At 44.8% G+C, this 22,474-nt stretch overlaps 1 protein-coding gene across 3 annotated transcripts in view; it reads left to right on the top strand.

Moving 5' to 3' along the window:
- The window catches only part of UGGT2 (UDP-glucose glycoprotein glucosyltransferase 2), a 446,216-nt gene that overhangs the window by 370,096 nt on the left and 53,646 nt on the right, over positions 1 to 22,474 (top strand). For all 3 annotated transcript variants that reach the window (XM_040336106.1, XM_040336105.1, XM_040336104.1), the window contains exons 32-33: positions 3,670 to 3,768; positions 20,286 to 20,370. In XM_040336106.1, the coding sequence (XP_040192040.1) occupies positions 3,670 to 3,768; positions 20,286 to 20,370 (184 nt within the window). The remainder of the gene's footprint in view (positions 1 to 3,669; positions 3,769 to 20,285; positions 20,371 to 22,474) is intronic.

Raw genomic sequence — 22,474 nt, 5'->3', positions numbered from 1 at the left:
CATTATGGAATCTTCACATTTATAAGTTTAAAAAAAAAATATTCCTAAGCTCCATTACTTTTTTGCATCATTCCTTTAAAAATAGGGTATAATTGAAACACTATAAATCAGATGATTGCGCATAAAATAGAACATTAAATGCAGCATAACATTTTAATTAGATTTTGTGGTTATTTCCATTGTGCATCCAATGTAATTAAATATATCCACATATAAAACTGCTAATGGACCATAGTAACAAGATTTTGATTATTATTTCTCTTTCATTACTTCGAAAAATATGTTGTTTGGGAATGTTTAGGAGTGATTTCTACTTTGATAGGACATTGTAAATCTACTCATTAAATTCTGTAACTGGTATTATGTATACTGTTGCCTTAATAAGGCTTGCCATTTAAAATGTAATATCTGACTGCAGGTTTAATAGATCATCGTAGTAAAGTTCATGCTGTGGTGGTTGAAGGAAAATTGCACATTGTGAAAATAAGTAAAATTGTTCACTAAACTAAAAAGTTTAAAAGTATTTAGATCTCTTATCTGTATTACAAACTAAAAATCCCATAAAGCAGTGATTCTATATGGTGGCTTTTACTTGTGCCTTTTTGAACTTTTTATAGCTCGAATATGATTTTGCACTGCAGTGGTTTGATTTCTCAGGCTCACTTTCATTCTGAAGACAGCAGTGCTCCAAACATTCTATACCCCTACAGTGTGTGTGCAGATGGTAGAGAGCTTAGCTTTGTGAATCCTTCCATGGTCGTGTATTATAGGGACTCCAGTTGGGGAGAATTTGTCAAGGTAATTTGATGATCCAGCATAAGCACATCACCATTGTCACACTGCAACCTCTAAGGTAGCGATAGACAGAAGAGTTTACAGTATGTCAAGGTATAAGGGTAGGTTTGCCACCTTTTCGTCAAGCCAAACCTGAACACTTTAGCAGCGCACAACAATTTGTTTTGTAGTATACACTATAGGATTGTAAGAGACTTGGGACACCTTTGCGTTACCCTAGGAGAGTAGTAAGGGGGCATGCATAGCGTGCTGCAGTGAACAGTGGCTGTGGCCAAATTGTGTTAACAGTGGCAATCGGAGTGGACTTAAAGTGGCATGGTTAAATAAAACAAAAGCATTTGTGTGCCCATAAAATATGATTAGATTAATAAAAAGAAATGTCACAGTTAAAATATGAACCTAGCCTACCTTAAAAGTGGATATTGTCAGTCAGTGGGGCAGAAGACGGTGTCGGTGGGGCAGAGGACAGTGTCGGTGGGGCGTGTCAGTAGGGCAGTGGACTTTTAATTACCCCCAAAAAAATCAAAGCAATCCACAGGAGAAGAAAGAAGATATTGGATAAAGGCTACTGAGTGAGCACTGGACAATGAAGTAATTATGACAGGATGGGACTGCAGGGAGAACTAGACTGTGATCTTCAATCAGCTGGAAAGACCAGCATGACAAGTCCCACACTGGAGAGCTTGTGGACTGAACTGCAGGAAAGTAAAGACCTTCACCTCTGCACTCACCCAGCCGTCAGTGTCCCCCTTGCTCGCACAGCAGGCTCTGTTTGTTCCTTCCACTGTCCGGACAGGTCACATGCTCGGCTTGCAGAGGGGAAGAGCCTGAGGCTGCGTGTCTGCATGGAGTAGGCACTGGCGCGTCTCTCCCCTCTCACAGCACACAGTCGCCTTGTAATGTGTCACCACACAACTTACACAGCACCAGAGACTCGGCCAGAGCATCGAGCAGTGCAGGCAGGGAGGGAGACTGCTGCATGGGGAACTTCATTACAGAGTAATAATAGGAGACTCCAGGTGAATCCTGGACGGGTGGCTACCCTATATAAGGGGGATGCAAAACATGGAAGAGTAAACAATCTATTTGTGTATAAGGAAGGATGGAAGCTATGGAAGAGGCTACAATCTATTGGAGCGTAAGGGAGAATACAGAAAATTCAAGAGTTTACAATCTATTAGGGTATGAGATAGTTTACAGAAGGTAGAAGTGCTCACAATCTATTAGGGCCGGTTAAAACCTGAATCGCACAGGAACACAGGCCGTGTTCCTGTGTGAATCAGTGTGGTGCTATTTTCAGCCTATGCATTTACATGGGCTGAAATTGCACTGGATTGCATCAAAAGTAGGGCATGTGCTGCTTTTAAAAATGAATCGAATTATACTGCAGTACCATGCAGTCTGGTGCAGGAAAATGCACTGTGTTTGTGATCTGCATTTGGGGTGTTGTAAGGAATACATTGACACACACAGCAGATCACATGCCCAGTTCGTTTTTAACGCAGTATGGGTTTCCCGCACGGCGTTCAGGTGTATAGGGGGAACACGGAAAGTAGAAAAGCTTAGAATCTATTATGATACAAGGTAGGAAACCGGAGGTGGAGGAGCCTATAATCTATTAAGGTTTAAGTGGGAATGCAGAAGGTGAAAGAGCTTGCAGTCTAATGGGCTATAAGGCAGGGCTATAGAAGGTGAAATTGTTTATTAACCATTAGTGAATAGAGCAGTACAATGGAAAATGTATTTGTGGAGAAAGCATTTGTATGGTATATTTCTCATATTATTATAGCGCAGAAAATAAAAACCGCACAGGCGATCAAATACCACCGAAAAAAAGCTCTACTTGTGGGGAAAAAAGGACGTCAATTTTGTTTGGGAGCCACGTCGCACGACCGCGCAATTGTCAGTTAAAACGACGCAGTGCCGGAAGCTGAAATTTCACCTGGGCAGGAGGGGGGTATATGTGCCCAGTAAGCAAGTGGTTAATAGCATATGTATTATAGTGTAATAGATTTGGTGGTGTTTGCAAGCAACAATTCCAGATCTAGGACAAAAAAGCTCCCACTCCAGTTTACTATTCTATTTTGTATATTTTTGAGGCACATTAAATTAATATAAGCAAGATATTGTTTCAACAGGTAAAATAGTACACACACGTTCAAGTGTAATTTGCATTAATTTGAAAACCGTGCTCTCTGATTATTACATAGATTACAGTACTTATAGACTTCTATAAATCCAACAAGCACATACAATATTGATACTATGTTTTAATGGCCGTAATTCATGAAATAAACTCCCATGACATACTGTATGTTAAGACCATACAGAATCTTGGGGGGAAATATACCGGTAATCGCTTCTTACAGTGGAACTATACACTTCTGAAAGAATACTTGTGTTGTATAGTACAGTATGTAAACCAATCATATTATTTTTAACAAAGTTTGTTCTTCTATGGGCTGTCTTCACAGGTTTTGGAATTGTGTCAATGAAATGGTTTGAGACTCTTCTGAGATCACATCATTCAGAATGTGACGGGTGCATTTGAATTACAGTTGACCACTTCTGACCTGCATATGACCTGTTTCCATCTTTGCATCCTAATATACGTATATGGGAATGTAAAACCCACTTGAAATGAACAAAATCCCATATATTTTTTTTGTGTGTTTTTTTTGTTTTTTTCTGTGGAGATGTGTGCATGTGAGTGGCAGCTGAGCATCACACTTTTCTTGCATTATAATTCCAAGACCCTTTAAGTTCTCTGCTTAGCTTTTGTAATAAATTGGCATGCGTGCCAATAGCCATTTTCCTCAAAACTTAGGCATTTTCACCCAGAACATTCTTCATCTACGGTTGTTTCTTGTTCAGTTTTACAGGGGCAGTGAATACAGATGTTAAAGGCAAGAAAACCGATGTACTAAATATCTTCTCCGTTGCATCAGGACATCTGTATGAGCGTTTTCTTCGGTAAGGATAAAAAAACAAAACAAAACATGCATTTATGGTGAATACACATTTTGTACTTGTAAAATGTGTGTATATTTATTAATAAATTACATGCATAAGACTTGGGGCCTGATCCACAAAAACCATCCGTAACTTAACTTTAGCCATTTAAGTTACACCGCCGCAAAATCTCTACCTAAGTGCCCGATCCACAAAGCACTTACCTAGAAATTTTGAGCGGTGTAACTTAAATCCGTCCGGCGCAAGGCGTTCCTAATCTAATGGGGCGAGTCCCATTTAAATTAGGCGCGCTCCCGCGCCGGACGTACTGCGCATGCTCCCGACGTTATTTTCCCGACGTGCTTTGCGCGGTTTTACGTTACGCCGAGTTTTGTGAATCGCGCCGGGTAAAAAAAGTTGCGTCGGGAAAAAAAAAAGATGCGGCGGGGAAAAAACATTTTTAAAAAGAAATTTGACAGCGTCGCGGGAAAGAAGGGTCTACTTTTACATGGTGTACTAACTTTACACTTTGTAAAAGCAGCCCTAATTTTACGACGGCAAACTAATACTTACGGAGAAAAAACGAAGCGTAAAAGCTTTGTGGATCTCTGTAAGTGCCAATTTGCATACCCGACGCTGGATTTCGACGAGAAATGCCCCCAGCGGCGGCTGCGGTACTGCATCCTAAGATCCGACAGTGTAAGTCCCTTACACATGTCGGATCTTCTGCCTATCTATGAGAAACTGATTCTGTGGATCAGTTCCATAGATAGAAACAGGGATACGACGGCGTATCAGTAGATACGCCGGCGTATCCCTTTTGTGGATCAGGCCCTTAGTAACTGACATTTAAATATACAACTCTATACTAATGTGTACAGTACTGATTGTAATCTGATCTGCCACTTAAAATGAATGGCAACACATTTTTAAATCTGCTTCCATCACAGGTCCCATTAACCTTCTAATTTTGTTTTGATTTTTGGAGGATGGCCCAGGTACCTTTTGTAAGGAGCCCTAATATCTAGTACCACAAGGTTGGTTCAGTAAGGCAGGCGCAATAAGGGAAGCTTGGTGCTGTAAATAGAAGCTGCTCCATAATTATGAGTGCAAAGCATTGTTTTATGATGTTTTTATGAATTCTTAAGTTTTACATTTTATCATGAAAAAGTACTGATTTTAGTAATGTTTCATAATCCATGAATTCATAAAACTTTTACAATATTATTGTAATTATGTTTTAAATTATTCTGTTTAGCATTACATCTAGTTTGTTTTCCCTAATTTACTAACTGAGCAGAGTACAAAGACGTTCGAAGACTTTAAGACTAATCTTTTCCAATGAGAATGCCATGAGAACATTAGTTAAAAATATTCTAGGAAAGACCACATTTTGATTTAGAGGTAAAGTAAGCTATAATATGTTAGAGCCCAGGAGTCATTTTAAAGCTCATTTGACCTTTCAATTTAAATCAGCTGGATATATTCCAGGTACATCAAAACAAAAGGTGTTTTTACAATTTATATTGGATGGCAGCTACATCCTGAGAAGAAAAGCTTGTCTTCCTGCTAGTATACTTGCGCTCTGTGTGGAAGCAGTAGTTTCTCTGCAGAGGTTAAATGCGACGCCTGGCTGAAACAGAGGTAGCACTCTTCAATCAGCAAAACTCATTCTCCTTGCTTATTGGAGACCTCTAGCTCTAACTCAATAGGGGGTTTGTCAGGCCACTAGTGTTACAAAAAGAACACAAGACATTCTATGCAGCCTGGTGGCAGTGGACAGGCTTTTCTACTTAAGAAAATAAATATTTAATATGGTAAACTGATTTGCAGAGAAATATGGGTTTTCTAAAAAGAGAAAAGCAGGGTAACTTGCTTTATGCCCCAATTTGTCTAATGATAATCTCCAGCTCAGATGTCTGATAAGGGATAGGTCACTGCTTTAATGTGCAATTGAAGTTCTGTTAAAAGCTGACTTCTTTCAGCACAACATGACAGTTTTGTTTGTTCTGTTTACAGTAAATACAGTGGCTACTACAGGCATAATTCATCTAAAGATAAAAGAATTAGAACCTGCGCTGGGACTGGAGTTATAGGCTGCTGCCCCCCTGAGTCTGTCCCCCAAAGGAAGGAAGATAGTATAAAAGTAAATGTGTTGGGGTAGTGGTGCCACTACCCCAACACATTTACTTTTATAATTCATCTAAAGATGCGGCCATTTCAGCACAGTCCCACCACACCTCCAACACAAGACAGGGCAAAATGTATCTGATGTAGCTGGTTCACACCACTGCATTTTCTTTATCGTACATCACGGGACACAGAGCGGCATATTCATTACTATATGGGTTATATGGAGTACCTTCAGGTGATGGACACTGGCAATCTCAAAAACAGGAAGTGCCCCTCCCTATATAACCCCCTCCCATAGGAGGAGTACCTCAGTTTTTACGCCAGTGTCTTAGGTGTTGGTCATGGTTTAGCTTGCCTCCACATCCTTGGGATTAAGGTGGGCTAACCGGTTCTGTCCAAAGGCCTCAGTGCTAAAGTGGTCAGCAACCGGACCCCAAACCATTGGGGTATAGCCCATAATGCTTTCTGTCACAGAGAGCTGGACTCTGGGCCCAGAACTTAGAAACCTTTGGGGGCCTAATGTTTCTGTTGCCAGGGTGCTATATGGGCCCAGGACAGTGGATCCTTCATAGGAACCCAGGGCCTGAAGGTCTAGACGCCCCACGGAGATGGGGGAAGATTGGACCTCTTGCTGTGCAAAGTCCTGCGGCATGGAGCAGGTAAGTGAAGGGGAAACTTGCGGAACTTGGTTCGCAGCAGGTTTTGTCTGGGGGAAGGTCACAGCGGGACATGCCTATGGTTTATGCGCTGCATCTGGCAAGGTGAGTCACATATCTTAAGATAGGATGACTCTATATGTGTATAATCCCCATAATTGTGACCTCCCTGGTAGTATTGCAACTGGTGCTAGTAGCATTGAAAAGGGCCTGTGTGTATAGTGACAATTCTCTTAAGAGAAGCCCCTGGGAATCTATTGAGGTTTCTTATGTAGAGAGTGAATGCTCTTACCTGCAAGCCTGCTCAGAGAGGTCCAGGCGGTTGCTGCAGAAAAATAAATGGCGCTCTGTGGATCCTGGCCTGGACGGCAGGATCAGCCTCTGACCTCCTCGTGTGGGCCTCCCCCCCCCCCCCGCCGGCGGGTGCGCGCGCGCGTCCCCGTGATATGGGCGCAATTTCGCGCCGTTTTTCTGAAGGGGAAGGGCGGGCCCGTAGGTAAAAGGAAGGGGCGGCCCTTCCAAAAGAGTTCCCAGCTCAGTGATGTGTTGGAACTGAGAGAGGAAGGACCAGAGCGGCAGAGTGGGGCGCCGAGGACACACAGTGGCCAAAGAAAAGTATTACAGTCTTCAAAAAGACTGTCTTTCACCCTAAAGATAGGGTTTCTTTTTTCTTTTTCTTTTCAGCAGTTTTTATTGGCAAATGCTACTAAAGGGGGACAGAATGGTTTTTCTTTCTTTGGTTTAAAAAAAAAAAAAAGAAACAAACCAAGATTAACCCCAGAAAGGGTTTGTGGGCAACAACTATTTATTTTCCCAAACACCATTAAGTAGCGGGCGTACCTCGGTATTGTACCATGGCATCTGGTTCGGAGGGTACAAAAGGTGGGGATTCCCCCAGAGGGTCCGGGGTCTCGGACAAAGTCTTACCGCTACTTTCCCCAGAAGGAGCCTTGGTGAGACCATCGGGATCTGGGGCTGGAGCTGGCACGGGTCAGTCCAACCCTAGGGTGGTCACGGACGAGGTACTGTCCACCTCTCTAAAGGAGATGGAAAAAAGAATGGAAAAAATGATAGCCAAGGCTATGCGGGGCAAAAAAACGGAATAGATCTCCGTCGCCCGAGCGTGAACCCTCAGATGAGGAGGTCCCTTCCGCAGAGGAATGGGAAGACCTCTTGGACAAGGACCAAGTAGGTTCAGGGATCGAGGATCCGGGTACGGAGGAATCTGGCGCAGCCTCCCAAGGGGAGAGCTGGTGGGTTCAAGTTTTAACAGACTTGGTCCATAGGACGTTCAACTTGCCAGTACCAGATCTCCAAGTATCAACGGTCTCAGCTTTGGGCTCACTAAGAGCGCCTCAAACCAATGCGGTTTTTCCGATCCATCCTCTACTAGAGGAAGTTATGTTCCAAGATTGGGCCAAGCCAGATAGAATCTTTGTACCACCAAAGAGATTCTCTGCCTTATATCCTATGGAAGAGAAATTTTCCAAGAGATGGGCAGCCCCGGCTGTAGACGCAGCCATCTCATGTGTTAACAAGTCTTTAACATGCCCTGTAGAAAACATACAGGTGTTCAAGGATCCGGTTGATAAACGCTTGGAAACGCTACTTAAAACCTCCTTCACTACTGCAAGGGCAGTAGTGCAGCCAGCTGTGGCTGCAATTGGGGTTGCGCAAGCATTATCGGATCAAGCTAAGCAGATGCTTAAACTTATTCCTGCCCAGCAGGCAGAAGAATTTTCGGACGTCCCTAGGGCCATACGATTTACGGTAGATGCGATTAAGGATTCGATCCAGCAAGCGTCACGTCTATCATTATCCCTTATCCATATGAGAAGACTCTTATGGTTAAAGAGCTGGGAGGCAGAGCCCCCATGCAAGAAGCTCCTGGTAGGGTTCCCCTTCCATGGAGGACGACTCTTCGGAGAAGACCTGGACAAATACATCCAGACCATTTCAAGCGGAAAAAGTACTCTTTTGCCCACCAAAAAGAAGTTTCGGGGGCCTGCGTTTAAACGACAGTACTCCCCTGGGCAGGGGCCCTCCAATACCAAACAGTATCGACGGCCTCCTGCAAGATCAAATTTTAACAAGTCGCAGGGACAGGCCGGCGCAGGCAAGAAGCAGTGGTTTCGCAAGCCAGCAAAGCCAGCCCCCAAGCTGGCCTTATGAAGGGGCGCCCCCACCCTCGAAGGTGGGGGGAAGACTGCGTCTCTTTACAGAGGTTTGGGAGGCCAGCATTCCCGACAAATGGGTACGGTCCTCCGTGGCTACAGGCTACAAACTAGACTTCCTAAAGTTTCCTCCTCCTCATTTTCAGGAGTCAAGAGTACCAAACGATCCGAAGAAGGGAGCCGCATTAATAGCGGCATTGAATCATCTACTCTCTCAGGAGGTAATAGTAGAGGTACCAGTCCAAGAACAGGGGCTAGGTTTCTACTCCAACCTATTCATTATCCCAAAGCCCAACGGCGATGTCAGGCCAATTTTGGACTTAAAAATGGTAAATGCATACCTAAAGGTCCGCTCATTTCGGATGGAATCCGTGCGGTCAGCAGTTGCCGCACTTCAGAAGGACGATTTTATGGCATCCATAGACATAAAGGATGCTTACCTTCATGTTCCAGTTTACCAGCCACATCAAAGATTTCTACGCTTCTCGGTGGCTCTACGTCATTTCCAATTCATGTCGCTTCCCTTCGGGTTGGCTACGGCCCCCCGGGTGTTCACGAAGGTCCTAGCTCCAATCCTAGCCAATCTAAGGATTCAAGGGGTCACAATCCTAGCATACCTGGACGACCTCCTAGTCATAGATCACTCGTCTCCTGGCTTGAAACAAGCAGTGGCCCTCACAGTTCAGTACCTCGAGAGGTTCGGCTGGGTCCTAAATCGAGAAAAATCAGCATTCCAGCCCACAAGACAGTTGGAATATCTCGGCATGAGATTAGACACAGAACAACAGAGGGTGTTTCTGCCTCTGATAAAAGTCAAAGCCATCAAGGAATTAATTCTACTGGTTCTAAGCAAGAAGGAACCAACTGTTCGCCTATGTATGCGGTTACTAGGCAAGATGGTGGCCACATTCGAGGCGGTACCGTACGCCCAGAGCCACACTCGCATCCTGCAGGCAGCCATCCTGTCAGCCTGCAGCAGGAGGCCACAGGCCTTAGATATCCCTTTGCCGCTCTCATCAAGAGTCCGACAAAGTCTGTGTTGGTGGTTAGACCCTCAGAATCTACTAAAGGGGAAGTCTTTCAGCCCAGTGGCTTGGAAGATAGTAACCACAGACGCCAGCCTAACAGGCTGGGGAGCAATTTTGGATGGTTGCACTCGCCAAGGCACTTGGGCAAAGCCAGAGAAGCAGTTGCCCATCAACATCTTGGAGCTCAGAGCTGCTCGACTAGCCCTCAGGGCTTGGACGTCCAAGTTGCAGGGGTTCCCGGTGAGAATTCAATCGGACAATGCCACGGCAGTGGCATACATAAATCACCAAGGGGGAACCAAGAGTCAAGCCGCTCAGAGAGAGGTGAGCTTGATTCTCCTATGGGCAGAAGCTCATGTGCCCTGCATATCGGCGATATTCATTCCAGGAGTGGACAACCTTCAGGCGGACTTTTTAAGTCGCCAGACTCTGTTGCCGGGGGAATGGTCTCTACATCCACAGGTCTTTCAGACACTCTGCCAGAGATGGGGAGTGCCGGACGTGGACGTCATGGCATCAAGACTCAACAAGAAGCTAGACAGGTTCATATCCCGCTCAAGGGATCCGATGGCCTGCGGAACCGATGCGCTGGTTTGCCCTTGGCATCAGTTCAGACTACTTTATGTATTTCCCCCCGCTCCAGTTACTACCCCGCCTGCTGCGCAGGATCAGGGTGGAGCACATACCAGTCATCCTGGTAGCTCCAGCATGGCCCAGAAGGGCATGGTATTCACTAATCCTAAAGATGGTAGTGGGAGACCCTTGGACTCTTCCTCTACGGCCAGACCTGCTATCGCAAGGTCCGATCCTCCACCCTGCCTTACGGCATCTAAATTTGACGGCCTGGAAGCTGAATCCCTGATTCTCAGGGGTAGAGGTCTGTCTCAGAAAGTAATCTCTACCCTAATCAGAGCCAGGAAACCGGTCTCTAGGGTGATTTATTACAGGGTCTGGAAGGCCTATGTAGGCTGGTGTGAGTCCAAGCGATGGCTTTCTCGCAAGTTTACCATCGATAGAGTATTAAGTTTTCTCCAGCTAGGAGTGGATAAAGGACTGGCATTAAGCACAATCAAAGGACAGATTTCAGCTTTGTCAGTGTGGTTTCAGCGGCCGCTGGCCACCCACTCGCTAGTTAAGACCTTCCTTCAAGGGGTCTTACGTATTAATCCTCCAGTTAAATCCCTGCTTTGTCCGTGGGATCTAAATCTTGTTCTGTCAAGTTTACAGAAACAACCTTTTGAGCCGTTGGCTGAAATTCCTTTGGTTTTACTGACAAGGAAGTTAGTATTTTTGGTCGCCATAGTTTCCGCCAGAAGAGTATCGGAACTGGCAGCCTTATCCTGTAAGGAACCATATCTTATTTTGCATAAGGACAGGGTCGTTCTCCGCCCTCATCCTTCCTTCCTACCAAAGGTTATATCCAGTTTTCATCTAAACCAGGATTTGGTATTACCATCCTTCTTTCCTAAACCTACTTCCAGAAAGGAAGGGTTGCTGCATACCTTGGATATTGTCAGGGCCATGAAGGCCTATCTTAAAGCTACAGAGAAGATCCGGAAAACAGATGTGTTGTTCATTTTACCGGATGGGCCCAAGAAGGGGCAGGCAGCTGCAAAATCCACCATCTCGAGGTGGATTAAACAGTTAATCACTCAGGCCTACGGCTTGAAAGGGTTGCCTCCTCCGTTATCATTAAAGGCTCATTCTACTAGGGCCATGGGCGCCTCCTGGGCAGCACACCACCAGATCTCTATGGCTCAAGTTTGCAAGGCGGCAACCTGGTCTTCTGTCCACACGTTTACAAAATTCTACCAGTTGGACGTAAGAAGGAATACGGATACAGCCTTTGGGCAGGCAGTGCTGCAGGCTGCAGTTTGAGACCCTCGGATTCCGGGGGGCTCCCTTTTGAGTTAAATTTAAAAATTGATTTTTTCTCAACTAAGTTGGATTTATTATGATTTGAGTATATCTCTAAATTAAATCCTTTTGTCTTAGGAAGATGTTCTCCCTCCCCTCATTGTAAGCATTGCTTTGGGACATCCCATATAGTAATGAATATGCCGCTCTGTGTCCCGTGATGTACGATAAAGAAAAAGAGATTTTTAATACAGCTTACCTGTAAAATCTTTTTCTTGGAGTACATCACGGGACACAGAGCTCCCACCCCTCTTTTGGGGACCATTTTGGGAGGCATACTGCTTGCTACAAAACTGAGGTACTCCTCCTATGGGAGGGGGTTATATAGGGAGGGGCACTTCCTGTTTTTGAGATTGCCAGTGTCCATCACCTGAAGGTACTCCATATAACCCATATAGTAATGAATATGCCGCTCTGTGTCCCGTGATGTACTCCAAGAAAAAGATTTTACAGGTAAGCTGTATTAAAAATCTCTTTTTTTTCCAGTACCACACGGGTCATCGCACACCAGCTGAAAATGTCACTGTGTGCACATTTTTGCACAAAAAATTGTGTATGAGGTGTTCAGGAATAGGTAATTGTTTTTCAATAATAAGTTAATTTAAAACAAAATTAAAAGTGTGATGTGCAGCTGCAATCAACGCAATTTAGTTCCAATTTCTCTTCTTTCCAAGACCAGACTCCCTTTCTCTTGTGCCCTTTGGAATTCCCACTGATAGCTGTGATCTACAGGCCCCCTGGACCAGTATCAACCTTTCTTGATGACTTCTCTGCCTGGCTACCCTACTTTCTTTCTTCTGAAATCTCCACAATCATTCTGGGTGACTTCAACATCCCTATTGAAACTAACACTCCTGCCAATTCCAAACTTCTCAGCCTAACCTCCTCCTTTAACCTGAAGCAGTGGATACATATGCTCCTACTCACTCTGTAGGCAATACCCTTGACCTTGTTTTTTCCCCAACCATGCACTCTCTCCCTCTCCTTCACCTCCTCTCCCTCCAACCGCCTAAAAGTTACCAACGGAAACCTATGTCATCTCAACCTTTCTCTTTACTCTGCTACCGACGACCTCTGACAAAATCTCACCCCTATCCTACACCGACCTAGCCACCTCTGTCTACAACGCTTCACTTCTAGCCTCACTGGACTCACTGGCCCCCCTCACTACACACAGAATCAGGCCCGACCCCTTTTACCTTGACAAAAAGATTATACTAGAAGTCAGAAAAAATATAGTTGTGCTCATGCGCGTCTGTGGCATAAGACTAAAGCCTTGCACACATGACAATATTGTTGGCAGAGCATTGTCTGTTGACAGACTTTTGTCCTAAAATCTTACCGTTAGTATGTGCCTTTTGACAATTGTTGTCCGACTGCAAATGTTAGATGACAGGCCAGTAAATTTTTGGCGGACAATGGCTGCACGTCTGATTTTCGTATATGGTCAGTACACAAATCTGTCACACAAAAGTCGAACGTAAAAAAACGCATGCTCGGAATCAATGCTCACCAAACACAAAATTAGCAGAAGGGGCCCAAAGGGTGGCACTCAAGAGCTGAAATTCCTCATAGTACGTCAGTACGTTCGTGTTTGTGGCACGACAATTGTGTACCGCTAGTATGCAAGACAAGATCCTGGCACACGCCCTTTTGACAAAAATCAGACACTCTGTTGGCCAACAATGTGTACGAAGCTTAAGTCTCAGAAATATTTCAACCAATATAAATCTAACCTCCGAAAATAAAATTCCAGCCTCCTCACTGCCAAGCAGACCTATTTTTATCACTCATTAGCAACTTATCACGTCCCGGTTAACTCTTCTCTACCTTCAACCCCACCACTATAGATGAGGTTGCTAAACTACTTGCTAACGTCCATCTTACCACCTGCTCTCTGGATCCTGTCCCCTTTCAAATGCTACGTTCACCCTCCGGCTGTATTCTACACTCTCTAACCCACATCTTCCATCTCTTCCTTTCTTCTGGCATCTTCCCCAACTCTCTAAAACAGGGGTCCTTCAACCAAGGCCCACAGGCCGCATCTGGCCCGCCAGTGTGATTTACCCGGCCCGCGGACTGCCCCTTTAACATTGCAGCAATCCCCCTCCCCTCTGCTACCATTATCACACAGGACAAGAAACATGACAGGTCCAGACAAAAGGCGGGACCTTTTGAGTTAAGAAATGGGTGATTGGTTACTAGGCAGCGGGGCGGTCCCAGCAATCAATCACTTGCCTTTTACTTGCAAAGTTCTGGCCTTAGTCCGGAACCTGCCCTGCTTCACGTCTTGTGTGATTAAGGTAACAGCAGGGGGGGGGGGTGCTGTGATACTATAGAAGGGGCAGCTGTGTAATATCACTGAGGGATCTGTTATGGGGGAATCTATTATGGGTGTAGTCTGTGCTGGGGGGAATCTTATAGGGGGATCTGTGATGGGGGGAGTCTGTTATGGGGGGCTTTGTGATGGGCGTGTGTGATATGGGGGCTTTTTGATGGGGGGAATCTGTGATGGAGAGGAGTCTGTGATGGGGGGGTGGGGGTTCTGTGATGGGGGGGGTTCTGTGATGCGGGATCTGTGATGGGGGGAGTCTGTGAAATACTAATATGTTTATGTTGATTAATGTTTTTTTAAATATTAAATCGTTTTTCCCTGTTTTTTTTGCACTACAAAGAAGATGTGTGCATAGGAATTTGTTCATGTTTTTTTAACCACTTCAAAACCGCACGCCGTCATGAGACGTCCAAAAAGGATGATCATATCGGTGGTTCCGCCACTTGATCGTTCTTATAGGCGGCGGGAGGGGACATCCCCCCCCTCCCGCCGCTATCCGGGCTCTCCCGTGCCATCGAGGGCCCAGAGAGATGATCGCCGTGCGCCGGATGGGAGGCATAGAGATGACTGGTGACCAGATGGTCACCAGTCATCTCTATGACCGTCGGAGGCCTGGGCGCGATGTGATAACGTCACGCCGGGTACCCGTAAGTAAACAAACCACAATTGCGGCTAGTAAGAATGAGATCTGTGAATTTTGTTTCTTGATCTCATTCTTTCCAGCCTGGAGGAGAGATGTGGGGTCTTATTGACTGACCCCGCATCTCTCCTTAAAGAGGACCTGTCGCACACTATTCCCATTACAAGGGATGTTTACATTGTAATGGGAATAAAAGTGATCGGAATTTTTTTTTAAAAAAAAGTGTAATAAATAAGTAAGATAAAAAAATTAAATTAAACGCCCCTGTCCCTGGTAGCTCGCGCCCAGAAGCGAACGCACACGTAAGTCCCGCCCACGTATGTAAATGTCGTTCAAACCACACGTGAGGTGTAGCCGCGTGCGTTAGAGCGTGTGCAACAATTCTAGCACTAGACCTCTAACTCTAAACTGGTAACCTGTAACATTTTAAAAGCATCGCCTATGGAGATTTTTAAGTAACGAAGTTTGGCGCCACTCCATGCGCAATTTTAAAGCATGACATGTTAGGTATCTATTTACTCGGCGTAACATCATCTTTCATATTTTACAAAAAAATTGGGCTAACTTTACTGTTTTGTTATTTTTTAATTCATGAAACCATTTTTTACAAAAAAAAAGGCGTTTAAAAAATGATTGCGCAAATACTGTGCAAGATAAAAAGTTGCAATGACCGCCATTTTATTCCCTAGGGTGTCTGCTAAAAAAACATATATAATGTTTGGGGGTTCTGAGTAATTTTCTAGCAAAAGAATGATGATTTGTACATGTAGGAGAGAAGTGCCAGAATAGGCCCGGTATGGAGGTGGGTTTTAAAGCCCTGTATTGAAGTGGTTAAACTATAGTCCGGCCGCCCAACAGTCTGAGGGACCGTGAACCGCCTCCCTGTTTAAAAAGTTTGAGGACCCCTGCTCTAAAACATACACTTGTCAGCCCCATACTTAAAAAGCCCTCACTGGAAAACATCTAACCTTAACCTACACCCCCATCTCCTTGCTCCCCTTTTTATCCAAACTCCTTGAACGTCTGGTCTACAACCAACTGAGCATCCACCTTGCTGATAATGGCCTTCTTGATCCCCTTCAGTCTGGATTTTGTCCTCAACACTCCACAGAAACTGCCCCCCTAAAGCTAACAATGATCTACTAACGGCCAAAACCAATGGACACTATTCTGTACTCCTACTCCCGGACCTCTCTACTGTCATTGATACGGTTGACCACCCCCTTCGCCTCAAAAAATTCCACGCCTTTGGTCTCCGAGACTGTACTCTTCGCTGGTTCTCTTCCTACTTATCCAACCGCACCTTTAGTGTTACTTACAATTTTACTTTCTCCTCTCCTCTTCCTTTCTCTTTTGGGGTCCATCAAGCTTCTGTTCTTGGACCTCTCCTATTTTCAATCTACACCTCCTCTCTGGGTCAGCTGATGGCAGTCATGGCTTCCAATACCGCCTCTACGCTGGCAGCACCCAAATTGATTTCTCTACCCCTCAGCTCACTCCCTCTGTCTCCTCACGTATCACTAAATTGCTATCAGATATATCGGTCTGGATGTCACACCACTTCCTCAAACTCCAAAACCAAACTTATAATTCTTCCTCCCCCATGTGCCCCTTCCCCTGAGCTCTCTGTCAAAATCGATGGCACAACTATAAGCCCATCCCCGCATGGCAAGGTTCTAGGTGTAGTCCTGGACTCTGAACTTTCCTTTAAGCCCCATGTCCAAATCTCGCCGTCTCAACCTCTGCAACATCTCCAAAATACCCCCCTTTCTAACCAATGGCACAACAAAGCTCTTAATTCACTCTCTGGTCATCTACCACCTCAACTACTGCAACTCCCTTCTTATTAGGTTATCTCTACATAGTCTATCACCCCTTCAATCCGTCATGAATGCTGCTGCCAGAGTCATCCACCTATTGCTTTTCTGAAACCCACTCTGCTTCTTTTCAGTCTACATATAAACTACCAGTATTACTGAGGACTGACTTCAAGATAAAAAGTAGAGTTTTAGAGACTCATTGGGGTGGTAAAGGCAAAATAGACACTGCGCTTTGCAAGTACAGTTGTTCCAGAGCTTTGTAAATAAGGGAATGCTCGGCTGACTTCTATCATTCAATCATATGCAAGCAAAATGTTTTTTTGTTTGTTTGTTTTTCTTGCATGTGATTGGGTATTTGTTCTAAAGTGATGCTTCGTGACATTTACTAAGCTCTGGAGTAACTGCACTTGCAGAGTACAGTCTAGTTGCCTTTAGTAAATCTACCCCATTGTTAATGAGAACTCCCAGTTTATACTGATGAAGACATCACTGATACAGTTTTAGAAATATGGAGTCCCCACACCTTCACCCCAAAAAATAGCTCCTCCGGTGCTAATTCCAATTATAAATGTGTCCATTTTCCAACCTCATCTTCCCTTATATGCCAATTTAGGCAAACATTTTAAACCGACTGCAAAAGATTGTGTGGAGCAACGTACACATTTATTTGTCAACCCCAGGTAAATGTTATGCTTTTGGCTTTAGGGAATTAAGGGGGCACAATTTACAGAATTAAACGGACATAAAAGTTAAGAATTCTTATCTATAGAAATCTTTTTAATGTATAATAATAAACAATGGGGAGTCCTAACCAACATTCACCTTTAGCACAATATTTGTATTCTGTATTGGTTCTAGGTACAGCTACTATTTGCTCCAGCAAAGATGAATAAAACGTAAAAAATAGATATCCAAGCCAAAAATTACTTTGATCCTTCACATAGGATTAAAACTTTGAATCAGTGTTGCGATAAGGCTGTATGAAGGTTAATATCAGTTTAAGTTAAATACAAATAATAATGTTCAACGCTTAAAGGACTGCCATACAGTGCCCAGGTCACTTACCAGTGTGATATAAAAGAGCAATTTTCTGCTAAAATTAAGCCAATGGAAAAAGTGTCCAGTGCAAGCTTGATCTGGCTTTGTTGTCCTCTCATTTTCAATAAAATGCAGCTCTCACTGTTGCTTTGAGTTATAAACATTATTTATTATCTACCATGTTTAGGTAGGGAAATGAGCATATATGCTTGAGTGCCTTGTGTTTCAAGGTCACCCAGCCTTTTGTGGTTTAAAATGATGAATTCATAAGCTGAGCTTGTGTTGTAAAATGACAATATTATTGGGCATGCCAGAATACATCATGCAGACATTTAATCAAAAGATGATTAAGTTATATTTCAATCTTTTCTCCTTCAGATAGTTGTAGTTAAATTTTACCTCGTTACGTGCCCAATATTTTCAAGTGAGCAGTCATAAATATTGATGCTATGAAATTTTTGACGGTGATAAAATCCTGCTGCATCACCTAGTATTGTAGGATTTTTAGAGACATTCATATTTGTTCTCTAATCTTGTTTGGGCCATAAGTATCTGCCATAAAAGAACAGAAACTGATGTTTGTGAACCCTTAAAGGACAGAACATTTCTAAACTGTAGGAAAAATTGTTACACAGTTGCTATTCCTTTTACCAGTTTTCCTGACCTCTGTCCATCAGTGTTACAGGGCCAGATTCATGAAGACTTACGACGGGCGTATCAGTAGATACGCCGTCGTAAGTCTGAATCCCCGCCGTCGTATATTTAAGCGTATTCTCAAACAGAGATATGCTTAAATATTGCTAAGATACGACCGGCGTAAGTCTCCTACACCATCATATCTTGGCTGCCTATTTACGCTGGCCGCTAGGGGTGTGTACGCTGATTTACGCCTAGAATATTTAAATCGGCTAGATACGCCTATTCACGAACGTACGCCTGGCCGTCGCAGTAAAGATACGCCGTTTACGTAAGGCGTTTTCAGGCGTAAAGATAAATCACCATAAAGATGGCGCAGCCAATGTTAAGTATGGACGTCGGGACCACGTTTTACGTTGTTTGCGTAAGTCGTCCGTGAATGGGGCTGGGCGTAAGTTACGTTCACGTCGAAACCAATGAGTCTTTGCAGGGTAATTTGGAGCATGCGCACTGGGATACGTCCACAGACGGCGCATGTGCCGTTAGTAAAAAAAAATGTCATTTACGTGGGGTCACAATGAATTTACATACAACACGCCCACATCTTACACATTTGAATTAGGCGGGCTTACGCCGGCCCAGTTACACTACGCTGCCGTAAGTTAGAGCGCAGTTAAATCTCTCTGAATCCAGCTAACAGTACCTATATGCCTTTTGGCTTTTCCTTCTTGTAAAACTACAGAGATGTCCTTCCTCAGTCAGCAGGATTTACCAGGACCAGTAGCTGCCATTACAGATTTCAAATTGAAATCAAGTGTCATAAGTATATCTGCAGTAACGATCTATGACCGCCATTGTGACCAAATGACCATCTTTCTGTTGTGCATCATAGAGAAAGCAGAATGGCAGCATGTGCCAGGTGCTGGAACACACTCAACACCCGGCACTGAAAGAGAGACTATACTGTGGGCAGAATTATCGCTGATCACAGTACAGTGGAACCTCGGATTGTGAGTAACGCGGTTAACAATAGTTTTGCAATCAGACAGAATTCTCACCGCTCCAAGTGAGCCTCGTGATGATCAGGGGTTGTTGAACCACCAGGGTGCTGACAATGCGGTAATGGCAAAAAACAAAAGAACAAAAGCTGGACAGCCGCACTCCAAAATTTTCTTTAAAAGAGATGTCTTTATTTTCAACTGTGCATACAGTCACTGCAAGCCCACAAAAATCAGTATGGCCAACGTTTCGCACTGGCGTCAGTGCTTAGTCAAGCCATGGCTCAATAGTTTTGCAATACAAGCACTGTATTTCCTAAAATCCTAACTTGGTTTGCAAGTGTTGTCTCGGAAAACTAGCAGGATTCGGTCCAAAGCGGTGTGCAGTACCACGTTTGGCCTTAGGTGGGGGGGTGCCGGAGCCGAACGGCCCGAGGACAGTTCGGTTGACCTCGAAAAGGCTCATGAACGGAGTCTTTCCGAGGTTTCCCGAGGTCAGCCGAACTGTCCTCGGGCCTTTCTGCCCATTTCCAAGGCTTCCCCCCCCCCCCGACTCTGGCCACATGTGGTATTGCATGCCATTGAAGTCAATGCGGAACAAATTATTTTCGTTTCCATTGACTTCAATGGGGAAACTCGCTTTGATAAGCTTGTGATCCAAGGTTCCACTGTGTATGTAAAGTCCTGGCTTGGAAAGAGAGAGAGAGCAGCCCAGGATAGGGGGTAATTTCACTGCCAATGACTATTTATGCGGAACTAGGGGGGTTTTGATTTCACTGATCTCAGTGAGCTCAAAAAAAAATCTCAAACTGATGTCAAAAGCACACTGCATTTGCCCATTATAATGAGCAGTAGGAATTTGTGGGAGGTCTGGGCTATACTTGACATTTAGAAGAAAGGTTGAGGTTTACATACAAGTTCAACTGCTTATATCTCTGGATCTTTAAGTTGCTTAGGCATAGTTTTTATTTAAGGTAACATCTGCTTATGTATTTGTTCATTGTATGCATAGTTGGAATTGTCCAGTTTTGTGACAGATTTACTCTAATATTCAAGAGATCAAAATCTTGCCAGTTTGAGAAATGGAAATCATGATGTCTTTCAGGATGATCTTTATAAATTGTTGTGAAAATGAATTTTGTCTGTCTTTAAATAATTTCTAGAATAATGATGCTTTCAGTTCTTCGACATACAAAAACTCCTATAAAGTTCTGGTTTTTGAAAAACTACCTTTCCCCGCGGTTTACGGTAAGAATGTTTTAATATTATGAATGTATGGTTAATATTATATTATTGTAATATTCATATATTGTGACTGTATGGTTCTAATATTTGTTTTGCACAAAGTACAAATATACTACCAATTACAAAAGAAGAGTGAAAATTTAACATTTCTAAAAATGGGCATAATCTGTCAGACCTTTAAAGCTGAAGTTAGGGGGGGCGTGGCCTGACGGTGCATGGAGTAGGACGCTTTCCAGGGAGCTCCGGCCATTGATCCTGCAATCCTAAGCATCCTGCCTTCCACAGACCATAATTTGATACCCTACTTGCCTGTCTTGACACCCCGACCCTCGGGCGTCATGTCGCCACTGAAATCGCAAAAATCCACCGCGGCGAAGCTGGCACAATATCGGCACCAAGATTCGGCTGAGCGGGAGGAAGATGGCGGCGCGGCAAAGGAGGGTGAGGAGAGACCGGCGTGCGACAGAGCCAAGCTCTTGGAGGCTATCACGCTCTGCCACACCTCACTGACAACGCAGATAGAGGAAGTTAAGGTGGACATCTCCCTCCATCGGCAAGACCTGCACAATCTGAGAGACCGCGTGACGATGGCAGGGACCCGCCTCAGTGTTGTGGAGGACACTCTCCCGCCGTTACAGACTGGAGCGGACCGCATGCAGCAGCAGATCCAGCAGCTGTTCTCCAAGGAGGACAAAATGGAGAACAGGCTGCGGAGGGTAAGGATCCGGCAGAGTTCCTGGAACAACTCCTCATAACATCCTATGGGAGGGAGGCCTTCTCCCCCATGTTGGCGGTGGAGAGGGCCCATCGCATGCCGGCCAGGCCTCCACCGCAGTGAGCTCCGCCACGCACCTTTATAGCGAAAATGCTTAACTACAAAGATCGGGATGCGGCCCTTAGGATGTCGAGGATGAAGGGGAGCATAACTGTGACGGTATCGGTATGATATCCCCGTCAAGCATTCCCTCCTCTCCATACAAGAACATCACAGGATTCCCCACACATGAGTCAAGACTGGATGCTGGAACCAAGACACTTTATTGACACAAAAACTCAGCTTATATGTGGTTACAGCCTGTTAGGAATGCCCCCCTCACACAGTGGGGTTTCCCATACAGATTATAGGAGACAAGTCGGAGCCGACCATGCAGACACATTTCTTTAGATAAAGACATCACTGGAGTTAATTACTACACTGAAGCAATCAGAATAATTAACATACTACTTCTCTAATCATTTAGCCTGATGATACAATACACATCTTTTAAGGGTAAACACAGATCTTCTTTACACAACACAATAGATCAATTAACGTTTAGAATAGTGAGGGGACATTAGCACGTCAATAACCTGTCAGAGGAATGAATCACACATGAAATTCCTTTCTACCTCTACCCATGGCTAGCAGGGAGCAGTACACTGAGACATATAGGCAAATGTATCACAATGGCCCCCCTTTTGCTCCCTGCTCCGGCAAATCCGGTTGGACCTTCCCTGGTCCAGTAGGGTTGACGGGTTCAGAGCTTTTAGTCCGAGGTTAACTCCGTTTGGCATGACTGACCTCCCTTGACAACTGCTTCAGACTCAGGTATGTCACCGGGTCGTCAGATCACACGCCGGTCAGTCCCCAAGTCTTTGTGCGATCTGCAAAGTCACCAGAAGTCAGTGTGAAGACAGCGAATGGGTCTGTGCGCCGCCGTCTAGGTGTCCCGCTATGGGAGGGGGCAGGTTATGGCTCTGAAGTGACAATCACAGGAGATTCATAAAAAGGAAAAGTTATATTTGTTGAAGCACTGGTGCTCAGAGTCCGGGGGGGGGGGGAGAGGGGACTCAGAGCCCCATAAGGTCAGCCACCCCCTGCTCCCTCCGCAGCCGCCGGTTCTCCTCTTGGAGCTTCTCCAGCTCCATCTCCAGTTCATGGAGCCTGGGGGGGTCAGCCTGCTGTGACCTCAGGTGGTTGTTCTCCTCCTCCATGCGGCTTATGCACTCCTCCAGCTCTATGTACTCACGGATCAGCTCCTGCTTGCTCATGTCCTGCAGGCTCTCCACGTGGTCCTTCATCATCAGGAACTGGGTGGTGGTGTAAGGGGCCACCGGTGGGCCCTTG

Source organism: Rana temporaria, chromosome 2 (assembly GCF_905171775.1).
Source record: "Rana temporaria chromosome 2, aRanTem1.1, whole genome shotgun sequence".
Lineage (NCBI taxonomy): Eukaryota > Metazoa > Chordata > Amphibia > Anura > Ranidae > Rana > Rana temporaria.
The sequence above is the reverse complement of the archived record's forward strand: the minus strand, read 5'-3'. Positions and strand labels throughout refer to the sequence as shown.